This window comes from Erithacus rubecula (genome assembly GCF_903797595.1).
Source record: "Erithacus rubecula genome assembly, chromosome: 4".
Lineage (NCBI taxonomy): Eukaryota > Metazoa > Chordata > Aves > Passeriformes > Muscicapidae > Erithacus > Erithacus rubecula.
Genome location: NC_136686.1, coordinates 50,450,421 through 50,467,492, shown reverse-complemented (window position 1 = coordinate 50,467,492; position 17,072 = coordinate 50,450,421). Strand labels below are relative to the sequence as shown.

The 17,072-nt window shown below is 38.0% G+C and overlaps 1 protein-coding gene across 3 annotated transcripts in view; it reads right to left on the bottom strand.

Moving 5' to 3' along the window:
* IL17REL (interleukin 17 receptor E like) overlaps nt 1-17,072 on the bottom strand; it is a 42,377-nt gene that overhangs the window by 16,357 nt on the left and 8,948 nt on the right. For all 3 annotated transcript variants that reach the window (XM_079305140.1, XM_079305139.1, XM_079305138.1), the window contains exons 2-5: nt 7,708-7,735; nt 2,360-2,509; nt 1,508-1,617; nt 109-223 (exon numbers count right to left, since the gene is read on the bottom strand). In XM_079305140.1, the coding sequence (XP_079161266.1) occupies nt 109-223; nt 1,508-1,617; nt 2,360-2,509; nt 7,708-7,735 (403 nt within the window). The remainder of the gene's footprint in view (nt 1-108; nt 224-1,507; nt 1,618-2,359; nt 2,510-7,707; nt 7,736-17,072) is intronic.

Genomic DNA, 17,072 nt, shown 5'->3' with positions numbered 1-17,072 from the left:
GACTTGGATGTTCTTTTTCCTTTGAGGGTTTTTTATTGTTGGTTGGTTTGGGTTTTTTGTTTTACAAGATATTTCTTGAAAAGCATCTGATTTAAGATGTTTTCCTACCTTCAACATAATATTGCTGGCTCAGCTTGACTTCACAGTAATGTGGCACAGTTTTCATGGTCACATAGATGTGTTGTGCTACATTGACTTCAATGCAATTGAACTCTACCTGTACCTGTTTAAAACATTTATAAAACTGAGTTCATACGTGACTTCCAGATACAGAAAAACCTTTGGTTAAGATATTTAAGAAAAAAATATTCTTTGTTATTCTTTGCTATCACCTTCACTTTTAGAAATCCAAATATCTACAAGATATCAAATAATCCTAAAAGCACAAAATTACCAAAAGCCATAGTCTATAGGCATTTTACAAGCACAGAGACTTGCAGAATGAAAAAAAAAAAAAAAAGTCTGTTTAAACATTTAATGTCAACTTCAGAAAATTTATTAATTACAGTAACAGTTTATGAGGCAGAAAGTAATTTAATAAACAAAAGCTGGGGTCCAGTTATAGCAGGTCATCCCCTCACTGCTATTAATAGTTAACTATTAAATTCCATATAGGTTCTCATGTTGGATACTCTCCTATTTGGTAAAAGGCATTTGGAGGGTAAAAGATGTCTTATGTCACCATTTTAGTCACTGAACTGAAACTAGGAAAGTTTCATTAAATAAGTTTTTGGCTCAAGCCTATAAACTTGCCTTACTCTAAAAGGTGATGGTTGCTGGCTGGTGCTCTTGCATTGCCCATAGGGATGGGTGTTCCATCACCAAGTGACACCAAGTGCAAACTGCAACTGCAGTTTGGGAGAATTGTGTTCCATGTGTGCAATCAGTGTAATGTGTACAAAGCACATGAAGCAACACATTGTGTACAGGATTAGCAAATATTATCCACCAGTAACTGCAAAAAAAAAGTCATGCCTTTCAAACAGTTGGTCAAGGGTGGTTCTTTTTTGTCTCAGTTGCAAATTTTAATTACAAATACTTTCTCTTAACAAATACTGCCCCTCTCAAGGGCTTAGGACAGAGGGCCACAAGTGCTCAGGCACCTGTCTGTCTTCTAGATGAGTAAACTCCATCAACATGGTTAGACTGAAGTAATATGCACTTAAAAACTAGCATTGTTCTTCCTAGACACTGGAGTCAGAAAAGCTTCCACACAATTTGGAGGGCACAAAAAGAAATTTAGCAAGACTGATATGAAAATTAGGCTCTGCAGAGACAGGTTCCCTTCCTAATGGTAAGCAGAAGTACAAAGATGGTGGAAATTTAATTTATATGTTGTAAAAGGGAATTTTGTTGTGGAGTTTCATTTGGCTATGCTGAAGCATATGTTTCATTGTATTTTTCCACAAAGTCAATAAGAAAAAAAAAAAGAGATACAAAACCTATATTTTTCCAAAGGCTAGTAAACATTTAAAGGAAGAATTACTCCCCACAAAAAGGAGTTTACCTTCTTTCCATTAAGCATCTTGCTTTTTTTTCTAGTGAATCTCACATTTATGCACTGAGATTGCTGTGTGTCCATTGAAAAAGAACATATTTCCAGCCCACGGACATTCTCTGAAATGAGTTAGGAACAGATTGCAAAAATATAATTTAAGCATCTTTAAGAAGATCAAAAACAAAAATTAAAATACACCATATCATAAGTGAAAGGCGCATGTATTTTATCTCTACTAAAAAAGGGACATTATATATAACTCACACATGGAAGTAGGAACAAGGATTTAATGCAGATTGCTATAAATGAAGTTTTAATTACTCAAATTTTAAAAATTAACCTATTAACTCTGAGTGAAGCAACTAGGAAATATCTAAATGGTAACATCTGAAGCACATGCATTGCAAGATATTAGTTAAAAAGAGACTATCCACAGGAAGTTCATGCACTTCCATTTTATTTTAGTGCAGAACTGTAAGTTCAGATGAATAAACTGTTTCTCCTTCTGCAGGGGCAGTCACTCATGTCCAGATTATCAGAGCAGACAGAATCAGTGTGTGTGCCTGCATGGATGTGAGAGCAAGAAAGGAAAGGGCAGCTGTGTGCTTGGGGCACTGGCAAAGGACAAGTTACGTGTGTTACAATGGAAGAAAAAATTCATTATCTCAGTTCTCATTCACTTGAGAAGGGTCATGACTTCATCCTGTTTTACAGTAAAATGCTTTCACTAAAATGTTTTCCTGGTAACATTACATGAAAATAGCTTGGACCCAAATATTACAATATGGAAAAAAAATTATGGCTGAGCAGCCATAAGCAAAAAGTGAACAGAAAGGGCTCAGTAGCAAAGCTGATCCCTACCATCCAAACTCAGTGTTCCTTTAATGTTTAAATGAAGAGTGCATGGGCTTCCTTGGACACATTTCATCACTGTTGAGATCTTCATGCTTTTCAGTACCATAGAAGATAAAGATGCAGGAGCATCATGGCAGAAGCTGTTAAAAATGCCACCTGCAAATGCAAACACAAGGACAGGAATAAACTCATTGCACACAGGATGTCTGGAAGAGAGCAAGTGCTGCAGGGGAAGTTCCAGCTCTCCTGAAATCAGTAAGAAAGTCACCACTGACCAACATAGCCAGCACTTTACCTAAGACTTTCACACAGCCAGCATAGCTAGTTGGCTTCACTGGCAAGGTAGGGAGTTGGAATAAATTCTAGGCTTAGGAAAATGTTAACCCACAAGAGGAAGCAATCACACTCCTAACAACTAAGGTTAGCAGAACACACCTAGACTAACACTGTTATCAATTAATTAGATCTGCTAGGTCATGGCTAAACTAATAGTTTATATAAAATTTTCAAAACCATTACCTGTATACTGTGAGCACTCTCATAATAGTACTTTAACTTCAGGACTTTCTGTCAGTGTCCATTGCTGTTAAAATTTCACTTTCACACAAGGGGGCACCATTGCATTCCTAGTCCTGGAAGAGTACCTTACACCTGCAGGATTTCCTTCTGCTTTAGACCAGAACAACAAGAGCAGAATAAATATTATCCAGGCCTTCTTCTACAGAACACAGTAATCAGTAGGCACAGAACACAGCTACTATGTCTTCTTCTATTTCCTTGTGTGAATTTAGGCATTCCAAAGCCTCAGAAAATGGGTTTGCAGAGCTAAAACTGTAGGCTAGTATAAAAGGAAAAAATAATGTTAAGGCCCCAAATCTCATCAGTTAGCATGTTTCATCTCTTTCTGCTTCTCAAGCTGCCCTGCACAGAAATCAGTTCTTTATTTATGAATTCATATTGGTACAGTGGATTTAATCCCCAATGAGTTCTTGGGCTTCTCATTTTCCCAGTGTCCAGTTGCAGCTGAAGCCCATTGTCAAAGATCAGATACTGATGTACAGACAGGCTGACATAAATGAGGCAGCTTTGCTTAAATTTGTTAGGCCTTAAGTGCCTTCACACCTGGTATCAGGAGAAATAAGTCCTGTGTGATACATGTCACATACATACAGTCAGAAGAGACAAACCCTTCACACCCAAATCTCCACTCTGTTCGCCTGGTTTTGTGTCATTGAGCTTATTTTGGAGGCAACAGGATATGCTGATATGAACCAAGTGAAAAAGCTTGGGAAAACAAGGACACTTTACCTCAACTGGCAGTTGGTCAACTCTGAATTATCCAAAGAAAAACTGGCAACTAGAGAAGACAATTTATGCAAACTGATGAAACAACACAGACTACTCAAAATATACACATAAGGCTTTAAGAGTAGTTGGAGTACATCGACTTTTGAAAACTTTGCAAACATTTCCACAGAGATGAGACAGCCCTCAGAAGTACAGTGCACAGCATTTGGATATGAACACTATATTCCATGTTCCAAGAATGGGTGGTGTAATAATCCTGAAGGTAGCTCAGGATGGAAAGTTATTGTACAACATTCAATTAATCCACCCACTATTAACTGGAAGTTTATCATATTGCAGAACTACTTGATAACTATTACTAATAATGTGTTAAGTGATGATTAGTTTGAGTTCTGTCTCTGCTCAAGAAGATAGTTTCGTGTTATTGTTTTGGTTATTGGTGTACATTTCTTGATCCAGGCTTACAACCTAGCTGATTCCCATTTCAGCACAGAAATTATTTAAAGGGAGGGCAATGTCTTTAGACATATGTAGATAGATAGATAGATAGATAGATAGATAGATAGATAGATAGATAGATAGATAGATAGATAGATATAGTGGACAGTTCATTACAAACCATTCTGTCATTCTGTTTGGATGTATTTGACCATATTATTTGACTGTATTTTTAAGGGGAAACTGTCATGACTTAGTTGAATTTCCTCCTTGGTTATTACAGCCTGAGGTATTGATAGCTTCAGATGTCACATGGTTGGAACTAATTCACAAGAGTTCTAAGTCAACCTGGGTGCATTACTGACATTGGATCAGTATCAGATGGATACACACTCTGCTGTCCTGTCAGCAGAGACACTGTTCTCCTTGATCACAGTTTCTACTTTAAAACTGAGAATATGTTGTGCACTGAATAAAATTTTCGCTTTGGATTTTTTTTTCCATGAATTTTATGATAGATTTTGAGAATTGCAAAACATGATGCAAAACTCATTAATAATAATTTAAATAGATCATATCATGCATGAGGATACTAGCATTGGATTACAATAAATACATGATACAAGGATGACCTGACAGAAAATAATTTTCATTGCATAAATCATCACAGTATGAGACTCATTTCTGACTAATTCTTCAGTAAATTCATTCTTTATCATCTTTTAATCCCCCCTTAAGGTATTTTTATCTGGAACACACCCCGTTTTCCTTTTCACACAAGTAGTTTTATCTATACCCCAGAAGACATAAAGATACATCTTGCTACATAAACCATCTCTTGAGTAAATCTTACCTAAATTTTGTGTTTATGGATAATAACTGTAATTAGCCCTACATGAGAGAGGGATTGTTGCTTTAATAAAAGGTTCCTTAATTATGGGTACATATAAGCCCAGGCATAAAGAAACCAAGGCTTATTATTCAGCATGTAGACATTTCCTTGTACTTTTGCCATCAGCTCAACCACAGCAGATATTTTTTTTTAATCTGATGATGCAGCAATCAACCTAGAACTGTCATGACAGCAAATCACACCTTATGTACAGTTAGATAATAGAAACCAGAGCTGAGAAATGAATACGCAATAAAAATGAATAGATGGATAATTAGAAGCCTCAGGTAAGAAGATGAAATTGGAGAAGAGCATGAGAAAAAAAAAAAAAAAGGCAGAGAAAACCTATTAATACCAAGACTGGGACAACACCCAATAGAAAATCCTTGCTGGTTTTTTATCTGATATGTCTTCCCTATGAGTATTGTAAGAATCTGAACTACTTAAGGATACTGACAGTGCTAAATCTGTGAGCATCTCTAAAGCCTACTAGAATTGCTTCACTGGCACATCATTCCATGAATATAAATTACAGTAGTATTTCAAACCTATTTGCATATGATTTACCACAGTATCTGCTGCATCTGTTCATTAGGATGATTCAACAAAATTCATCAACAAAGTAGATATGCTCTCCTACAGTAACCACATGGAGCACTTCAGTTAATAAGTACCAAAATTCACTACTTGAAAGTACTTACTGCAATTAAGAAATTGATTAAATTTCAGACTGACAGCCTCTCTTTCACAATAGATTGCAATGCACAGTAAATTAGAAGGGTTTCATGGTTGTGTGTTCAGAAAACATTTCAAATTTCCAAGGATATTGAACAACATGATGATATACTGTGCCAAATACATTTTCTGAAAATACAATTTTTTAAAAACCATCAATATTTTGATATCAATGTACGGCTATATTACAGTGAATTTCAAATACTACAGTAGTTCTTATGTGCTACCTAACAGTCTAGAAGAGCAGGAGGAAGAAGACAGAGTCAAAGCCACACTGCCAAATACTAACAAGGTGGTAGTTGCGAATTTTAGGAAATATCTTCTTGTTGCAGCTAAAATAAATTAATACTGCAAAGGTCCTCTGCTATAGAGTTAAGGTCTTTTAAGGTAATTTTACCTCAAATAAATCATTTTTAAAAATAATATAGAAAAGAAGGTATGCAAAGGAGTATACACCCACTGTTGCACAAGTGAATTAGGATGAAGACAAAAAATACTTTTTCATCACCCCTGTAAGACTCAGTTATCCTACATGTTTCTTGTGTTTAAGATAGCTGATAAGTTTTTTCCAGACAGCACTGAAAAACCTACAACCACCTTTATGCATTTCAAAGATATAGATCTTGAGTTTACAAATCCTTCACTGCCCTTCCAATTAAGAGTGAAACATCTAGCTTATCTGACATACATCATCTGCATGCCCCTGCATCAGGGGTTGGACCAGATGACTCCCAGGCAGTGTCTGTGATCTGTGCAACTCTGGCAGTCAATGGAGAATGACAACCCCTCTTGCCTCTCTCCCAGCATATAAATCCCCTTGTCCTAAAATGGATGGAATGAATCACCACCTCGTGGTACCTGTGAGTCTCCACTAATCTAGATCTGCATTTGTGTAACACCCAGCACAGATTTTAACTCATAACCAACAGAATTTCAGGTGTCCTTCCCTTTGAGAACAGGCTGAAGGGCTTTATTTTCTCAGCCTGTACTGCTCAAAGATGTAAAGACATGCTTCAACTAGAAGATTCATTCACAACAATATTCATTCACAATCCTTGAACCAGCCACCAAATGTTCACTTTGCTGACTGACAGAAGACTAGAGGTTTTTCCTGGTGGGACTTTTAACTGCATCACTTCCATACACATATTCCTTCTGTCCACCTCAGCACAATGCCATAAATGCCATGCATTCTGAGCAAGGAGCTCGTGCCAGCTGACATTCAGGTCATGCTCCATGCCATAGCATCAGCATCTCACATGCTTGAGCTCAGCATCACATCTTCTCTCTGTCTGTGTACTCACTGCCACCTGGATTCAGGAAAGGCACCAGCAGTGCTCAGAGCTAAGCCCCCAACTAGCATGGTCCTCTCAGAGGGGCTGTGACTGTCCACTCAGAGGGGCTGTGACTGTCCTCTCAGAGGGACTGTGACTGTCCTCTCAGAGGGGACTGTGACTGTTCTCTCAGAGGGGCTGTGACTGTTCTCTTAGAGGGGACTGTGACTGTTCTCTCAGAGGGACTGTGACTGTTCTCTTAGAGGGGACTGTGACTGTCCTCTCAGAGGGGCTGTGACTGTCCTCTCAGAGGGACTGTTTGTGAGGCAGCTGCCTCGTATTCCCTGCAAATGACTGTGTGAACTGGAGGAGTGAGTGATGGAGGCTTCAGCCTCAGGCAATTCAAGCCCCTGTATTATTACTATAGGCAATATCAGTAATGAGTAAGAGGAATAAAAACATGTAAAATGACTTAGCAAAATCTCTTTCCTTCACTATGGTAAGGAAAATTATAAAGCAATTGTCATTATTAACCTATTATTTATCAAAACCTACCAATTTCCAATGTTTTTTACAAAAGAACTGATGGTAAATACCCTGTCATGACAGTGATCTGATATCACTAGGGTAGTGGATTTAATATCTTTAATAACAAACATTATCTTTAAAAACAAACACAGTAAAAAAGGTGAATGATGTGTACTCACCGGAAGGTTTGCTTTTACAGTGAATCCCCTGGAAACAGAAACAAAATATTGTAAGAGCTGAGATAATAATAAAAATAAATATTACTCAATCATTGTATATAAGTAAACATACCTTAAACAGGTAAATATATTCATAGTCCACAACAGAAATAATTTTCAAGGTTAAAAAAATGTTTTTAAATACAGTGGAAAAGCACATCAGGCCTGCATATGGCAGCCTGATACGCATGGGGACACAAGATCAGCATTATCCTCATTTTCACATATTTCCACCGAGTTGTGTAATTGTTCTAACAAGTATAAGATCAAATAAAGACATATTTTTATCAAGCACTGCCATTCCTACTGACCAAAAGTTTATGCATTACTTCATTAAACTGTACGATGGATTTGTTCATACCACAGCAAAGAAACTCATGATTTTATAATGGAAGATATCTAGAACATTATTGAATATTATATGATTTTTAGAAGATCCCACTAGAAAGGAAGCATTATGGCAATTGCAAATGAAGTCTAGAAATAGGACTTATTTCTGACAACTGGCTTAGAAGACTGAAAATTAATTTACTCAGCCACAGTACTTATTGTGTTCAAGGGAAAGTGTCTTTTTTAAGAGGCAAAATGAACCTGGCACTGAGATTTTAGTAAGCTTCCAGCCAGACTGCATCCATTTTCCCAGTAAAATAAACATGCAACCACACACTAAAATTTTGTAGAGTACAAAAATAACAAATCTTACTTTGACTGCTAAGCATGACATTCTAAAGAAAGGCTATTCCTTAGCCAGCAAATACTGTTTGCTGCTGTTCTGGCATTCAAGTTTCTGGCATAAGCCTTGTACCAGTATTCTTTTGCATTTAGAATATACGTTCCCATTTTCTTTCCTTTAAAAGCAGCATCCTGTTGACAGAGATATTTTTATCACACCCACAAGAGTAGCAGGCACTGCCTTGTCTCCTCTGCTCTCAAATGGGATGGAAGCTCTCAGACTTTTAAAACGTTTTAGGATCTTGTCAACAAGCCAACAATCCATGAGTTTTAGACCCAGCAAAAGTCTTCTGGTGGACATTTAGACGTTCTTGAATTGAAACACAGAGCCTACAGCCTGGGCAAGCCATTAGCACATTGTAAAATAACTATTGCTTGGTTTTCCAGGAGGCTTTCATCCACAGGGAATGCTGTGCTCCTCACAAACAAAGCTGTAGAGCAAAACTGTATTATTGCTGCAGGTGAGAAATGGCAGCATGTTCACTCCCCTGTGGCAGCTGCCTGGGGTACCTGAGAAGTGTGTCCTCTCCTTCATGACAGCTTCTCATTAATCTAAATAAGCTCCTTCCTAAAGGAGGCTTTTAGAAAACCAGTGACCACTGTCTAACCTGTATCAGTTCTCATTCTTCTGTCCTTTTGGAGCTTCTTTTTTTTAACAATCAGTTTTGGATATAAGTTGTCATCTTTTACTATTTGTTACTTTGAGTTTAAAAAAGTGCAAATGTATAAAAGGTGGTATTTAAAACTACATTTTATAATAAGACAGATGTGGTTATACACTGTCATAGACCAAAGATTAGAAAAATTATTTATGACATTGTTAGAGATATTGTTTTGGTTGCTTCTACAGCATAATACATTGACACTCAAATTAGTGCCTGTTGCAAGCAGACAATGGGTGATGGTTTTAAATTAGAAGAGAGTAGATTTAGATCAGACATAAGTAAGAAAAAGTCTTACAGTGAAGGTGGGGAAACATTCAAGGCCAGGGTGGATGGGACTTTAAGCACCCTGATCCAGTTGGAGCTATCCCTGCTCACTGCAGGGCACTAGATGATCTTTAAAGTTCCCTTCCAGCCCACATCATTTTATGATCCTATAAAGTATATTAAACTTCTTTACAAAACTGTTCTAAAACTGGGATACTTCTATTTAAATGGTATAATAATTTTATCAAATCCCCAAGAAGAACTGAAAACGGTAACTGATAAGAATTAATTGCTGCTGTATCAAAGAAATACTTGTTATTCATTTACTATGTCTGTCCCCTTCCCCCCAAAATAAGCTTCACTGGGAGTTTGGTGATGCTCCCAGTGCACATCCATCAGTAAAAAGAAGACTATAGTTTTCTGAACTATTTGTGCAACACTAAGCCAATAGAAGTGAAACATGCCAGCTCATATAAAATTACTGGACTTTTAACTGCTGTTTCAAAGTCCTAATTTTAAATTATTTTTTATTAAATCCTGCAGAAGTGTGCTGCAAGAAAACTTGAATTGAGTTACTTTACTTGAGGTTCTCTATGGCCCTAGGAATTAGAATAGCCAAATATACAAAATTACTGAAAAATCAAGTGAGTGAATTAGGGACTTCACTTTTTTATTGAGAAAACCCAACTGCTGGATCAACTAATTTCTCAGTCATTTACTGGAAGAAATTAATATCTCATGAGGCTGATCATTCAGCAAATTACTTCCATATTTTTAACTTCCCATTTTGCAGCCAGACTGTTGAAAATATTTTGGTTAGGTGGCTTGACAGAGTTCCTAACTGCCAGTCAAAATTTCTTAGAACACCATCTTTAACTTCTCTAACCATTCTTTCTGGTTAAAACCTTAGTGCAAAAATTATATTAAAAGATCAAGATCACTCTGAATTAAAGAACAAAAAAAATCCCACAAAAATCAGAGGAACAGCCTTTTAATTAGAGAAAGTCATCCCCCTGTTATGATACCTGAAAAATGAAAACTGAATGTAAAATTATTAAATTACATATATTGCAGGGGGAAAACAAAAACACCCACTTCCGCAGGTTGTGGCATGATGAAGAAGTCCTCTTATACCTTTTAGTCTATCCTAATCAATTACTGGTTTTCACTATTTTATAGAGGAATCCTATCATCTGAACTCTTACATTAATTTTAGTGTCTTTTCCACAGGAAGGAAATATCCTTCTGTGACTTTTGTTCTGGTAGGGAGAAGTTTTGTCATTCTTGGGCACTCAGTTGTGTTATGGGTGAAGAGTTGTTGGGAAGGTTTACATAAATTATCAAGTATTTGCACAAACACTTGCCAGTTACAGCAACATTTGCTCACAGTCCAATTTGTTTTTAAGAAGTGTTTCTTTTTATTGTACAATACCAAGTGGGTGGGGGTGGTATTTTCTTTTACAATCATTTTGCAAAACAGTCCAAGGAGACCATTTGTCTGAAAGAAAAACTCAAATGAATTAACCAAGTTCCTCTCCCACTTTCTATATCTTTTGTTTTCAGGAATTTTCAGTGATGAGTGCAATAGAAAAACATAACACTAAAACCAGAATGGAAATTTTCTTCCCCTTTCACAAATGCCAAGGGCATCTTTTATGCAAAAATAAGATCCTGAACATGACAGTACTTTTTACTCATATACAGGGAGAATCTTTGATTCATATCTTCTTTGGCAAAGAGCCTAAGCAAAATATACTTACACAATGCACAAACAGTTAGGGATTTTCCTATTTCTCTGGGGTTTTCCCCATTTGTGGTATTGCTCAACTGTAGCTAGAGGTTATCTGAACAGACACCACCAGCATGCAGCATTCTGAATAGAAGATGTGGTGCCAACTTTTTAGCTAGCACAGCAGCTTCTCCTTAAACTAAGACAATTGTACATCCCATTGTTCTAATGACTGTAGAGAAGAGAGTGAGCTCAGCAGAGGAAGACTTGGATTAGGGGGCACAGAGAGTGTTTTCATGAATTAAAATTGCCAAGAAAAAGAAACAAGATCAAATCTGCTTCCCATTTCCTCTCATATCTTCCGGCACTAAATCAAGTGCAGAATTGTGGAAATTCTTCCCTGTATGTTCTGTCATGCAGAAAAAAGTCTGAGGAAAATTTGAGTTCACAGTCCACCTGTTATTTCTGTTGTAACTGGCTCATAGAAGAGTTGGTGGCAGCTCTTCCACAACTCTGCAAGGAATAGTAAGAAGCCTGAAAATGCCTTAAGATGTATGCTTTAGTTGGGACCAGGCTGTCAGACATTTAACATCCATTCATGAAGATACCTACATTACTCAGTGAATATAGAACAAAGAGTTTTTCTCCCTTTTGAGTGGTGCTTACTGGCAAAGCTATTAGTTACATTACTACTTTAGGTTCAGTTTGCAGAGAAGGCAGAGAGAAAAGAACATGACTATATTCTGATGTTTCCGTCTATTCCAACAATTTCTATTATTTAACCACCATTAAAGCAAGCATGGGATTCTATGTACTTTTACAACAGGGAAATAGTGGGTTTGCAATCATTGATGTTCAAATTTTAGCCAAAGGGCTAAATAAAAATTATTAATCTGAACATTCTTGTTTTATTTCCAATAGAGAGGAGATACTCTGCAAAAATCCATCTTATTCTGCACACAAATAGGAAGCATGTACCAGATCACTGAGTAAAGTCATCTGATAACCATGGGTACCATATAATCTAATCCCTTTCAAAAACTCGTGAAGCATTATTTTAAAATGCCAGGCTTTCATGTGCACTGCTGTGAGAGCCAAGGCTATTCCAGAAGACCTGTTGTCTACAGCAAGCCATTTAATTTCTTACATGCACACAATAATGGTTAGCTTCCACTAACTTCTGGTTGTGCTCATTATCTTTTCACTTAAATAGATGCTTCCCATCCTGGAATTTACTTTCCATTTATCAGCAACCAGTAATATACCTTTTCTCAGCTTTTTTTGTGAGGCTGTAAAAGCCAAGCTCTTTTACTCCTCTCTAATAAATTAGATCTTCCTTCTTACAAACACCTTTCTCAGCAGCTTCTACTTTAGTGTCTCTGTCCTAATGGAGTGACCAGAACCACCCATAGCAGTGATGGTTTATTTTGTGCCTTGTAAAGTCATACTAATCTTTGTCTCAGCTGGGAACACAGCCATGCCATGTCCTCCACCACAGAGGGGAAGCTACTGACCCTGTCTGTGTAAGCAGTCCAACAGCAGCTTTCCTTTCTTCAGCTCTTTGCCCATTCAGTGCACAGAGGGAGGACCCACAGATGCTGGTCCATTAGAGTCTCAATGATTTCTCATGGCCTCTAGTAAAAAATCTGGCATGTCAATGTGACCTCAGTCACCTCCATAAGGAAAAGTTCTTTGAGCAGTGGACAGCCACAGTCAAAATTATATGCATCCCCACCATTTAAAGAATTTTGTATGGAAACAGAGAGGATTCAGCACTCTATCTGTATCAAAAGTTCCACAGACCATCAACAAATCACTGCAACTCCTTTCACAGAGACATTCAGCCCCAGAAATTACCTAGGGATTATTTCATGGAGGGAAACAACTGAGTATGTTTTAGCTTTCCTTTCATAGGTAAAGACCATAATGCCTTTACAATTTACACATCATTGATGGTAGTGGGAACTGGAATCTCATAGAACTTTTCTCATTATATTCTTAGAAAGGTCACTGCTGTAGTTATCTCACCAAATGTTAGGAAACAGAATTCTTTACAGTAAAAGAAAGCATATTATGTTAACATAATGATTCCTGTCCCACTGAAAGAAGACTTAATTATATAATGGTCAAGTATTTATACAAAACAGCTTGTTATTAGAAATGAGTAGAAAGGAAAAATAATAGACCCCTGAAACACACTTGGCAAGTGAATAAAACTGTGGTTATATTTACCAAGAACGAGAGAAATTGCAATGATTAATCCACTTAATATGAAAATTTAGAACTGTTAAAAATTCGTGGTTAGTACTGCTGATACAGTGCCCTCAAAAGACCTTTTCTCTAAAGGAGCATCTGTATTTGTTTTGACATCACATGTAAATATTCTCATTGCCAAGGTAAAACTATTTTACTAATGATAATTTTCAATTTTTGGCAAACCATGAAGTTGTTCTTCAGCTTTTACTGACAACGTGGTGATCTGATACATGTGAGCAGCCTGCAGTGGGATCACTAAGATTTTATAGATGGAAACATTTGGACTGCTATCCATGCAGAAAAGAAAAAGGCAAACAAACTTATGGCCAAGCATTATTTTGGACTACTTTAAACTATAAAAACACCTGGATGCTGCTAGATGGTTTTATAGAATGCTAAAAGCAAGACATCTGAGTCATGTCTACACATTATCCATCTCCAGGTCTTGTCCCTGTGTGTTCCAAGCAGAATATAAAACATCCTATCACATTAGTGCATCATTGAATCTGAAAGAATAATTGCTGCTGAGAAGTGGGATCTCAAGCTGAAGCCCAGTACAGTGCTAATGAGGTCATGCACTTTTTGGATGAGAGCTGGCTGGAGTCCAGCAGAGCAGGTAACATCTGGCTGTGTTAATGCTCTGTGGATGTGCTCTGAGCTCATCAGGGAAAGCCATTAACAAACAGGGAAGGCATGATTGTGTTTGCTGAAGATTCTGGGCACTCTCCAGTAAGATTTCACTGGGATCTCAAGCAGAGACTGTTACCAATTGTCACTGCACCACCTTCCATTTCACCTGTAAATGCCAAGGTACAGACCCTGTCTTCCTCAGCCTGCTCCTTGTCACAAGCAAACACCTCCATCACAGCCTAGCAGCCCTTCAGGAGTGCAGGAGCTCCCTTCTGTTTTCCTGCTGCTAGTCAGGTTTAACAGGGATTGCCGTCTTCCAGGCTGTGTGCATTTCCTCCTGCACTGTACTGATGCAGAGGAATCCTGTTCCTATGTTCTAACTGCACTGTTCCATATGCTATTAGTACTGCATGTGGAATATAATATCTTCTGGTCCTTGCAGTGCCTGCATGGCTGAATCCCTTTCACAGAGCAGAACTGCAAGAGTTAGAAGCCCAGTAATTTCTCAGAACTCTTGGCAGTGACATACATTTATTCTATAAGTGAATAGCCAGACAAAACAATGTTGCTTTGAGGTCTCTCAACTGGGAAGAATATTCCCTGCTTCTAATTTTTTCTAATTAATTTTATTTAAAAGTAATATTGAGATAAAAAAAAGGACCTACATATAAACCACTTGCTTTTAAATTTATTGGACCAAAGGCAGCTATGACTGCCTGAAATAAAAGCTGGCTGTTCTATTGTATGCTTCAGCTCCAGGATGAGAAACAGAATTTGCTTGAAGCAACAGTATGCATTAACTTCTTTCTTTCAGAAATTAAAAGAACCAAACAAAAAAACAACCAAAATTTGTCAATCATTTTGATGTCATGTTTCCTACAATATTAATACAAGTTGTTAACAAAACAGAATAGCATACAATAGACACAGTAAAATTAAAATGTACTTTGACTGCCATACCCTCAGCTGGTATAAATCAGCACCACCCCATACACAGAGTGTCAAAAATTTCAGACCACTCAGTTACATGAAAGGAGAACTAATCTACCAAATCAGCACTTCTAGTATAACAATGAGACAGGGACACTGAGACAACATTAATTATTTCAATTACTTACTGGAGATCTCATACAGGGGATGATAAAATGGAATCAAAGAAATGTAGGCTGGGAGGGGTCTCTGAAGGTCACCAAGCCCAGCCTCATGCTGGAAGTAGCACTGTCACCAGCACAAGATCAAGTTATCAGTTATTCTGGTCATTTCGTGAAAAACTGGAGGACACAGAATCCACAATCCCTCCAGACAACCATGGATATCCTGTGATTTGAGGTTAGGATGTTATAATGATCTTTGTAGCACAGGTCACAAGGGAAAAGATCCCTTGGCAACACTGACAGAACTGAGACTAGCAGTCTCAGAGGTGACCAGAATCAGTGGGCAGTGAGATTGCCACAGAAAAAAATTAAAAAGATAAAGGAGGAAAAAAAAAAAAAACCTGTTAAAAAATTAAAAAAAAAAAAAAAAAAAAAAAAAACAAAAAAACTAAAAAAAAAAAAAAAATTCAAGTGAAGATTGTGAGAAAATACTCTCCAGGACAGAATTGCTCCTCCTGCTGCTGGAGACAGAAATTATTTCATTTTGGAATATGTATGTTTATTTTTGCCTGAAGATACTTTTCTATTCCAGTTAGTGTCTTCTCATATATCCTAACACTATTGCTCAGCAAAAAGAGGAGATACACTGCAGGCCTGGCTTTCCAGTGTTCTGGCATACACAGCAAAGCCCTCACTGTTTTGCTCTAGGCAACTATTCGTTTAATTTATGTCTAAAGTCAGTCCCAGGAGCAGAGCACAGTGCTGAGCTGTACACTGTGAGATTTATAAATGAAAGATGCCACACTGCTCACATTCAGAAATTGTATGGTTGGGTGGGACACATTCCACTGATTTGAATAATCTTTGAATCTGATGCAAGTGGGGGTAAATTTTTTTGCCTACTGTGGTGGGTTGCCCCTGGCTCAATGCCAGGTGCCCACCATAGACACTCTGTCACTCTCCTCCACCACTGGACAGGGAATAAAATATGTAACAAAAGGTTCCTGGTTTGAGATAGGAACAGGGAGAGATCATCCAGCAGTTGCCATGACAGGCAAAATAGACTCAGCTTGGGAAATTAGTTTAATTTATTCCCAATGAAAACCAGAGTAAGTTAACGAGAAAATAAAAAACAAAACTTAAAGCACCTTCCTCCCATCCCTCCCTTCTTTATTTCACTCCTGATTTGTTCACCTCCTCCCCCTCAGCAATGCAGGGGAAGAAGGAAGGGGGGCTGCAGTCAGTTCATCACACATCACAGCATCATTGTCTGCTGCTCCTTCCTCCTCAGGGAGAGCACTCCTTATTCTATTGCTCCTTGTTCTGCTCCAGCAAGGGGACCTCCCACAGGAGACAGACCCCCAAGAACTTCTCCAAAGTGATTCTTTCCCATGGGCTGCTGTTCTTTATGAACTTTTCCAGAGTGGAGCCCTTCCACAAGGTGCAGTCCTTCAGGAACAGACTGCTGCAGGGCAGGTCCCCAGAGGGTCGCAAATCCTGCCAGCAAACCTGCCCCAGTGTGGCTCCTCTCTCCACAGCCACAGGTCCTGCCAGGAGCCTGCTCCAGGCTGAGCTTCCCACAGGGTCCCAGCCTCCTTAAGGCATCCACCTGCTCCATCAGGGGACAACAGAAAGCTGATATCCCAGAGGATACCATCATCACCGATGGAACTGGCTGGAAGCTTCTTACAGAAGAAGCTGCCAAAATTTCACAAACCCAACACACCTGTGCAAACATCAGCTTTGCCTGTGAGAAAAGGGTCACATCATTCCCAAGTAAGGCAATTTCTCTGTGAGGATTTTGCATTAGTGGGTGGTGAAATAAACCCAAAGCTTTCAGCCATTTTCAAAAGGATTAAATCAGCCAAATCTAAAAGAGGGCTTAGGTACCTGAAATATAATCTAAGCAAACTGTGGTAATCTCAGCACAGCACCATGATCCATAATACCCAATAA